General features: G+C 60.5%; 3 protein-coding genes across 3 annotated transcripts; 1 reads left to right on the top strand and 2 right to left on the bottom strand.

Moving 5' to 3' along the window:
• Positions 1-589: 589 nt before the first annotated feature.
• On the top strand, positions 590-815 carry MNEG_9819 (hypothetical protein; the record flags this gene model as incomplete). The annotated part of the gene is made up of 1 exon (XM_014041707.1): positions 590-815. A coding segment is annotated over one exon (226 nt), but the record flags the coding sequence as incomplete, so codon positions are not given.
• A 2057-nt stretch (positions 816-2872) lies between these two features.
• On the bottom strand, positions 2873-3477 carry MNEG_9820 (hypothetical protein; the record flags this gene model as incomplete). Its single annotated transcript, XM_014041708.1, has 3 exons — positions 2873-3050; positions 3115-3213; positions 3416-3477. The coding sequence occupies 3 exons, from the start codon at positions 3475-3477 to the stop codon at positions 2873-2875; spliced, it is 339 nt and encodes a 112-aa protein (XP_013897162.1).
• Positions 3478-4394: 917 nt separating this feature from the next.
• MNEG_9821 (hypothetical protein) lies at positions 4395-4930 on the bottom strand (the record flags this gene model as incomplete). Its single annotated transcript, XM_014041709.1, has 3 exons — positions 4395-4422; positions 4589-4659; positions 4829-4930. 3 exons carry the CDS (start codon positions 4928-4930, stop codon positions 4395-4397), a joined length of 201 nt encoding a protein of 66 aa, XP_013897163.1.
• Positions 4931-9582: the final 4652 nt, after the last annotated feature.

A 9582-nucleotide genomic window follows, 5' to 3' on the forward strand; every position in this document is an offset into this window, starting at 1 on the left:
CACACACACACACACACACACACACACACACACACACACGGATGCAATCGCAACCCCCAGCTCGCCCGCGCCCCTCTGCCTGCTCAGGCCAGCCTCGAGCGCCTCCTGATGCCGCGCCTCCTGCACTCTGCACTCGCCTGGGTCCCTCACTAGGTTGTGCGTGTGCCCAGGACGCTGCCCCCTTTCTCGCGTCGCAAAGCGACTTTTGAACCCTCTCCAGCCAATTCGCCATTTCTGCCCACCCCCTCTCTCTGACACACACACACACACTCACACAGTCTCTCTCTCTCTTACACACACACACACACACACACACGCGCGCGCGCGCGCGCACATACTGCCAGGGACTAGACTGGTCGCCAGACGACTTCCTCCAGAGCCTCGGGTGAGACGCTCAAAGCGCGAACCCACCGCCATGCACGCGCCTGCCGCCCCCGCCGTCACCCTCCACGGACGTAGTAGACGCGCTTGTCAACACGCCATGCCAGTGCGCGCGCGCACGTGTGCTGGTTTAGCAGGCTGGTTGCCGCTCCCTGTCGCGACCCACCCTGCTGCCGCCCGCCCTGCATCACCGCGCCCCGCCGCCCAGCTACACCCAGCGCCGCGACGGCGATCTCGTGATGCACGAGCCGCCCGCGCGGCGCCCCGCTGGCGACGCTGAGGAGGGGGAGCCGGAGGCGGCGGGGGCGGCAGAAGAGGGGAGCGGTGCCCCGGACGGGCGGGCACCTTCTTGGCAAGACAGCGAAGCGGACGGCGGCGACGGGCCCGCAGATGGCGCGGAGGCAGGGCTTGGGGACGGATGGGCGGTCTATTAGGCGCCCGCGGCCGACTGCTTTTGCGGCCGGCAGCGGTGCGCCTGAAGCACATGCCTTGTACTAGAAACGCATCCCATGCAGCGGGCGCTGCCAAGGCACAGGGTGGACGGATGGGCGCAGCCAACGCCTGGGGCACGAGTGCAGCAGGGCGCACGGCCACTGGGCCTGTGAAGCCTAGGTTGGCTGGCTGTTTGTCTATTATAGTACATGGCAGGCTTCAGGCTTGGGACGCTTGACGCCGAAGGCGCTGGCCTCATCGCCGCATGATGCCACTTCAGCCGCAGAATTGCGACCCCTCAGCCGCAGTGGCTGTTCCTGACAACGCACTGCTGACACAGCATGGCTGTGCGCTCGTCTGCACCCTCACAAGCCCTATTCTGGTCCAATGGACCAACCCAGCCAGGCTCGGCTTTGTCACTTTAGCGCATCAAGAGCACCGCTGCACTGAGTGCGCACACAAAGACACACGCAACTACCCAATGACAAACGCACACACACACACACACACACACACTGCAGACATGCGCAATCGGGTTGCAAGCGCCAACCCCTCCCCTCCCCCAAGTTTGGTACTCCACAGTCGGGCACTGACGGGGTGATGCTGCGGTGTGGCACGACCTCGGCCCAGACTTGCAGGCGGCGCACCCGTGCCCGGCTGACCACGGCACTGCCACTGACTCCATTCCACTGCTTGCTCCAGCAGGAGCGCGATTAAGTGCTGATTCCTTTGTTTGCCTTTTGAGTGGAACTGACCATCCTCTCACAGGCCACGCTACTCGAGGGCCTAGTACCTCATCTGCTGGATGGGGCCAGGCCCAAGCGGTTTGGCCCACGCTGCATGGTGTCTTGTGGGCTTGGCACTGCGAAGCCCGCTTTCGGCCGTGGGGCACCCCGCGTGACACGGCGGCCCCTTGGCGAGCCCAGCTGCACTTTCTAAGGGCGCTTGAATGGTGATTTCGTGATTCGTTGCCGGACGGGCGGTCCCCGCTGGCTGCGGGCAGGGCGGGCAACGCACCACAAATCGGACAAATTTGTAAAGCGGCACTGCAAAGCAAAGCGCCGCGCAGCTTTGGCGGCTGCAGTGCAGCAAGCAGTGGCCTGGCTCCCCGGGTGGCGGGGGCACTGTCACAGGTCAGCAGGACCCTCAGGTGTCAGACGTTCCTGCGTGGCGCAGTGGCCCCCTTGTGAAGCTGCAGCGCCCTTGGTGCCTTGACATCTTCATATGAAGTGTTCTGCGGCCCCACCTGCTGCGTGAGCCGCCGCAGCACAAGTTGCAATGGGGCGATCTAGAAGATGAGCTGGCACAGGCACGGCAAGTGGCAGGCCGGATCCAGGGCGAGCGGACGGTAGGAGCCATCTGTTGGTGGTTGCGCACGCATGCATGGGTGCAGGGTGCGGAGGAATCGTCTGCCCTGTGCATGCTGCTGTTTCGTCCGTCGGTAAGGGCCCAGCCAATGCTGCCACGCAGCTCGCTCTGCAGGAAGGCAGCCGCAGCCGCGCTGTCGTGATGATCACAGACTCAGCACCACAGCGTGTTGTGAGAGTGATCTGCATTTGATACAAGATTGCAGGTTACACATACGAGAAAGACAGGAAAAGACTGCTACGTTGAACGACACAGGACGCATTGTGAGTGTCGCGTCCTGCGTTGCGTGTGGTGGGTTAGCGGGTAAGCCTTGAGCTCTCAGCGACAGGGTTTGTGGATGGGCAACCCACTGCATGATAGGTGTGGGGCGAGCGGGCACCCGTACCCATGAATGTCCTCATCAGAGGCATGCGAGTGACTCGTCTCGGCCGGCCGGCAGAGCGGGCATACGACTGGGCGCAACAAGTTCAGGGAAGCGAACACAGAACCCGCAGCGCCCCGGCAGGGGCGACGGCTGGAGCGACACGTCTGCAAAGAGCAGCACGCGGTGCGGCGGGGCAGCCTGCCGCGGCGCCGAGGCTGCCTGCCCCAGGGGCCCGCGCCTTGCCAGGTCCCAGGACAGCCGCAGGTTAATGCTGCGCACCGCTGGCCGACGGTGCCAGCAGTGGCTGCAGCTCCAGGTCCCCCCGGCTCATGCCGCCACAAACACCGTCCTCCCCAGCCGCGCCTGAGCCCCTGGCCGCCACAGGCGCCGGCCCCCCGCGGCCGCCCAGCACGACGCCGCCGGCGCCGGGCGCATGGCGGCGGCCCCCGGCGCCGCCGCCGCGCCGGCCCGGCCCAAGCAGCCGACCGGCCGCCGCGAGTCATCTCTGCTTTTTGGGGTTGAGCGCTTTGGGCCGCGAGCCCTCGTGGGCCTTGTCTATGAGCTCGTACTGGCTGAGCAGCTTCTGCACATGGGTCCTGAACTTGGATTCGGCGAGGTAGCCGTCCGCATGGAAGTACGACGTTATGGATGACTCGAGCTGCACCTCCCTGTGTGTGCATGGTTGTATACGTGTACATATGTGCATGTGTATACATGTGTGTGTGTGTGTGTGTTCGTCCTTTGTGTCAGCATCAACATGCCACCATACCAAGCAACCGCCAGGCAGCCAGCCTTCCCTCAAGGCAAGGCGTCCACTACCACGCAGCAGGCGCGCGCAGGGCACCTTGGCCTTGGCTGATTTGTCCGCACCTATCCTCCAGCTTGTCCGCGTTGGCGATCACAAGGGTGTAGGTGTCCCCGTAGCGCTCCATCTGGCTGGACAGCCGCACCCCGTGCTCCCGGCCCTGGGGTAGTGTGCAGGTTGGCCTTGCAGTATTGGAATTGGGTGGGACCGGGGCTGGGGACACCATGCGCGTGTGGGTGAACACGGGAAGGGTGTTGGGCGAGCGGCAGGCAGATGGTAACGGACATTGCTGAGGGGGGTTGGTCCATGCGGACTTGCCGCCTCCCCCCGGCGCCTGCGAAATCAGCACAGGCGCTCGCCTGCCCAGAGGCGCTGCTGCTCCAAGCGCGCGTCAGCCTCAACGAGGCACCCTTAAAGAGCAGCAGCAGCAGCAGCAGCCGACTTCCTCGGATCCAGCCCGACGAACAGCGCTGCAGCAGTGTGCGCAACACCCCGCCCCCCCCCCCCACCTTCACCCACCAGCTTGGGCTGCGTGACGAGGAAGCTGTCGCGCTCCCGCACATAAGTGAACGCGGACAGCACCGCGTTGATGGCCACGTACAGCGCCACACAGCTGGCAGACAGGTCCAGGGGCAGGGGGAGGGGGGGGGAGTCGGCAGCGCGGAGTTGCGGGACAGATGTGCCCGGGGCTGAGGCGGTGGGGAGTCGCCGTAGGGTCGTGGGTGTCGGCCACTACCTGCCCTCGAACTCGCAGGGACGAACTTTGATGCAATCAGTACAGCAGGAGCAACAGCAGCAACAGCAGCAGCAGCAGCAGCAGCAGCAGCAGCAGCAGCACCAGCAGCAACAGTAACAGCGCCAGCGGCAGCAGCGCCACCAGCAGCAGCGGCCAGCCTGGCTGCTGCCCAGCCGCTCACAAAGCCACAGTCCACCAGTTCGCGGGGAACTTTCCGGGCCCGAAATGGGAGTACACTGCGCACAGCACGCTGCGGGAGCCGGGACGGCCGTAGCGCGAGCGGCGCAGAAATTTCATTAAGCAAGCACTTACAGGTGGAAGGTGGGGCCCAGGCGCCTTGGCAGCGGGGGTGGGTGGGGAAGACTGCCACTGGACATGTGGCTCAGTGCTGGTATGGCTCTCTCTCCATCCCATGAGGGCGTCACACCGCCCTGGGGCCTGCCGCTGATGTGGTTGCAAGCAATGCGTCGTTCCTTGCCAGGGGTAGCTGGTCACCACTCACGCAGTTGCACCCAGCACAATCTTGACGTTGCTGATCAGGTGATCCTCTATGTACCCCGCATCCAGCACTACCTGCAAGTAGGCAGGTGCGCCGCGGACACATGCGCAGACAGCATGACTGCCAACCCCGAGGGAGCCAGAATGATCGAGGACAGGAGCAGTGCAGCGGTCGAAGCGGCAGTGCCCGCGGCGCCTCGGCGCCTCCGTGATGCACTCCTGAACAATGCACATAGCACCACACCTCACACGCCGTGCTATCAAGCTTGTGCTTGATCGCATTTGCGTCGTCCAAGTCGATCTTCTGAGGCTTGGAGGGCTCTGGCGGTTCCTCGTCCCCTTGCATTGATTGTCTCTGCTTGGTAGAAGCCGGCCTAGACATCTGGAGCGAGCCGCTGGTGCGATCACCCGCACAGGCCGTCTGCTACGGTAATGTGGTTGCTGCGTATGTAGTGGGCGGAGGGATCGATTGGAACACAAACCAGATCAATGTAGCTTTTGTTCAAATGTGCAGGCCACGTCGGCACATTTACAATTGAGTGCAGGTCACGGTAACAGTATCTCTGCACAGCACATGCCACTTGCAATTTAAGATGCTATATCATCTCCTTGGCAGTTTATCATAAACAGAGTGCAGGCTGAATCAGCCAACCTGCGAATGCTGCTCCCGGGCCCGTTGTGGGTGGTTGCTTGGCAGACTCCTCGAAAACATTGTATGCATTTCTTACTGCCGTGACTTACGCATCTTTCACCGCGAAAAAACACGTGATTTTCATCGCAATGATTGATTCCTAATGCTATCTGCAATCCGGATGTACCACCGTCGATCTGGGGCCTTGATGATCTGTGAGCCACTTGGCATCAACGCAGAGACGTATGGCCCAAGGGCCGGCACTGTGGATTGCAGGCACTTTAGCGCTGGTGCTGCTGCTGCATCTGTTCTTGGACCTGAAGTCGCAGCCGTCGACGAGGCTGTTCCCCTACCACTTGTGGGGAGGCCCTGGGCCCAGCGGGCATCGACAGAGCCTTGCTTCCTCAAACCTCAGCGCCACGGTCAACATCTCAGGCAACGTGTCAGGCATCGAGCAGCAGCCTGCCAACAACCTGACAGGAGCGCCACAGCTTCCCAGCACCATTGCAAACCCACCTGTGAGCAGCAATTTGCAACCCTCTCTACCAGTCAACGCCCAGTGCGTGCAAAACAAGGACGTGCTGGTGGTGCTCGCCACACCTCATTTCCTCAGGCCGGACTTCACACGTGCTGTGTCTAATTGCAGCTTTGAGGTGAGTGGGTGTTGGAGACAGCCTGGCACATCTTGCTCTTAGCGACTGCAATGACACTGACCGCTCCCAAACACTGCGTCAATCCATCAACAGGGGCAGCCCCTTACCTGCCGCTTTGTACAGGCCACCTCAGAGGCAGATGCAGTTTTGCTTGGCGCAGATGTTGCGCTGTACCACGCCCCGCACGCGTGCAATGCCCGTTCGACTTCGAAATCATCGCCGCCCAAAACTCTGCCACCGTCGCGGCTGCCAAATGCGAAGCATTTGCGCGTCATTTTTTCAATGGAGAGCTCGCAGTATTACCCATGCCTGGACGACCCCGAATACATGCGGCTCTTTGATCTTGAGATGACGTACCGCACATGCTCTCAGGTGAGCACTGAGCAGTTGGACGACGGCTGCAGTGCCACCGTGAGTTTGGCTGCATCTGTGGCCACGCGGCTCACAGTCTTCTGTTCCTGTGGCGTACGCAGGTGCCCACGTTTTACCTCGATATTCACCTGAGGGACTTCCTCAGCCCCGACCCATCGCGCCTGCTGCCGCAGCTGCTGCGGGCGCCTGTGCCATTTGAGGAGAAGCTGGATGCTGTTGCGTATGTAAACAGCAATTGTGAGACGCTGTCACCGCGCGCCGAGATAATGCGGGGGCTGATGCGCCTTGTCAGTAACAGCACCCGCGTCAAAGTTTTGTCGTATGGCAAGTGCGACAACAACACACCCATGCCGGGCCCCAAACAAGAGCTCATTGCACGACACAAGTTTTGTGTTGCGATGGAAAATAGCATCACAAAAGATTATGTCACTGAGAAGCTTTGGGATGCATTAATAGCCGGCTGTGTGCCCATCTACCTTGGCCCGCCCAATGCCCGCGACTTCTTCCCTGACCCCGACGTTGCAATCATTTACGGCGCGGGGTCCAACATCACCACCCCTGAGGCGTTGATGGCGGAGCTTGAGCGCCTTGCTGGGGATCGCTCTGCGTACGAACAGATGCTGGCATGGAAAAAAAAGTCGCGCGTGGAGGAGTTTGCGCCTGCTTTCCAGACTTTAATTCGCCAGATTGAGTTTAGGCCCAGCATGCAGTGCAAGGTCTGCCAGCTAATTGCAGCTCACAGACAGGCTCCAAGGAATTACACAACGTGTTTATTCAATTCAACATGGACTTCAATTACATAGTTTATAGTTTGTTGAGAGTGTGTTACTCTATCGCTGCCAATAAACAGTTGTAAGTAGGGCGCTGTGTACCTAACAGGCGCCTCACCACAGGCGTGCCACTGCTACATACGCTGCGTCCAACCCTTTTCCACATGCGCTCTAGCTTTCTCGCCCTGAAAACTCAAGTTTAACCACGGTGCATGAGTGCACAGACTCCTTAATTGTATGTCCCATACACAATCACCTGCACCACAATCGACTGATTTGGGCTTGAGGCTTACATCGTTACATAACAAAGCAGGCGTTGTTGATTTAGAGCATTGACGTCAAGCCATGTACACAAGCATATAAAACTCAGCCTGCGCAAGGTAGCCTACAGCAATTGCATCAGCAGCACAAGTGTGGCTGCTTGTCAGGCAGAACAAGTGATGCCATACCGTGAGCGTGCAACAGGCCGCCGTACCCATGGCAAGCAGGTGTGCCAAGCAGCCTTGGCACCGCTGCTTGGGCAAGGGCGATTCTCGGCCACACCACAACGCGTCCTGGTTCCAGCAACATGACTCAAATGTGCGACTAAGAGGTCAGGAGCGCTGCTCTGGTGGGGAGCTGACCAGCAGGTCCTCCTTGACAAACTTGCGTTGAAGTAGATACCAGGTGCAGTCTTCCCCCGCTACAGCGAACCCCGCCATAGCGGAAACCCTGCCTACAGCGAACGCCGCCGCTACCCCCCATACCAGCAGCTGTCCACTTTCACTTTTCGCGATAACGAGAAAGCCGGCTATAGCGAACGTGCCGCCAACCCCGACCGGTTCACTGTAGCGGGGGAAGACTGTACTCCTGCAGCTTTGCCTCATCAGTCAATCCAGCACCTCCGTGAGCTGGCCACCACATCAAGCACGCGCCCATAGCCCAGCAAAGGGAGGAGATGTAATTCTCCGTGTGAGGCATGTTGTTGCGTGCCCAGAAGAGGGGGCGGGGTCACCTCAATTATGATGTGACGCACACGTCGCGCCGTCAGCGTGCCCTCGAGAGACGTCAGCACTGCCATTTTGTACCCGTCGGTGTCAATTCTGATCGTATACACCGGAAGACTTGTGCTGTTGAGGAGCAGGCCGTCGAGTGACACGGTGGTGTGCTGGTACGTCTCTGTAGTAGGCACCGTGTGCTGTGCGGTTGCGCCCGACCCTGTGGGCTAGAACATAGAAGACGCCCTCGCAGCGAGGCGGTGCTGACAGGTTGAGCGTAGTGGGCACGTCCACTACCGGGGCGTTGACGACAGCTGCCAAGTCGAGGGCAATTACGAGGTATCCTGCGTTGAGGCAGTGATTCCGGCGCACAAGACGGCGCACGCCTTTTGTGGGTCAAACGACAGGACTTTGCACCCGTTGGATGCTGCGACCATCGAATAGAAGCCTGCGTTGGATCCCACATCCCGTAACAGCCCTGGCTGCCTCTGGGAACCCGCGCCGCCGCCACAGCCTTGCAAGCAAGAGTACGAGGGCGCGTGAACAAGTCGTGGACGCCGCGCGCCCCGGGGCCGTTAGTGATCCATTATATAATCTCTGTGCTGGCATGGTCCAGGAACACACGATTCTGCTGCACGCATACACAACAGCGCCAGCAAGGTCGCGATTTTTGGGCAACATGCTGATGCCGGCCAGTAGCGCTGCTAGGCTTTTGATGTGGGGGTGCTGGCTTGCCGCTAGGCAGCCCTGGCCGGCAGCCGCAGCCATAGCCATGGTTTCAGGCGCAGCAGGTGCTAGTGCTGCTGGTTGTGCTGTTGCTGCTCGTGCAGCAGGGGCTGGTGCTGGTGGTGGCGCTGCTGCCGACGCTGCTGGTTGTGCTGACGCTGCTGTTGCTGTTGCTAGTGCTGCTGCAGTTGCTGCTGGATGTGCTGCCACTGCGTTCATCGCTGGCGCTGGCGCTGCCGGTGCTGGTGCCGCTAGTGATGTTGCTGCGGTGGAACCTGACAGTTGTGTGAAACCATCCAGCCTGATTATAATCATAGGTGATTCTGTGATACGAGTCCCGGTGGACTGGGTACGGGCAGGGATACCCCACTCGCTTTGTGCACTCCGCTGCTTGCCGCACACGTGTTCCTTTGATCCCCGGTGAGAGGGTGACGGCCGACTACGACTCCAAGGTAGGTAGGTATACTTCTATAATCATACGATGCTATCTTTGACATGAATCTTTTCCTGCGTGCCCCCTAGGTCATCAGTCATCAGCACCACAGCAGGAGGGCACTGACAAGTTCATTACTCAACGGACTACCCTCGCCTGGGCCATACAGGCAATGATCACAGTCTGTTTTAACTCTTTCAGGGTATCTACACCGCCTTCTGACGATAGGGACACGTCCCTCGCGCATCAGTTCGTTCGAAGCGATAGGTTGCTCCACACCAGCGTTTCGTGCGCAACGCTCCTCATATATGCTAGGTGCACAGATCAGCGGTCAGCTAGCCCCCAGCGGACTGTGCTCGGCACATCAACGGCGCCATATCAACGCAGCCACCCGCCAGGCGCGCAGCGGGGCAGTGGCGCCGGCGCACGTGTGCGC

Source organism: Monoraphidium neglectum (genome assembly GCF_000611645.1).
Source record: "Monoraphidium neglectum strain SAG 48.87 unplaced genomic scaffold scaffold02075, whole genome shotgun sequence".
NCBI lineage: Eukaryota > Viridiplantae > Chlorophyta > Chlorophyceae > Sphaeropleales > Selenastraceae > Monoraphidium > Monoraphidium neglectum.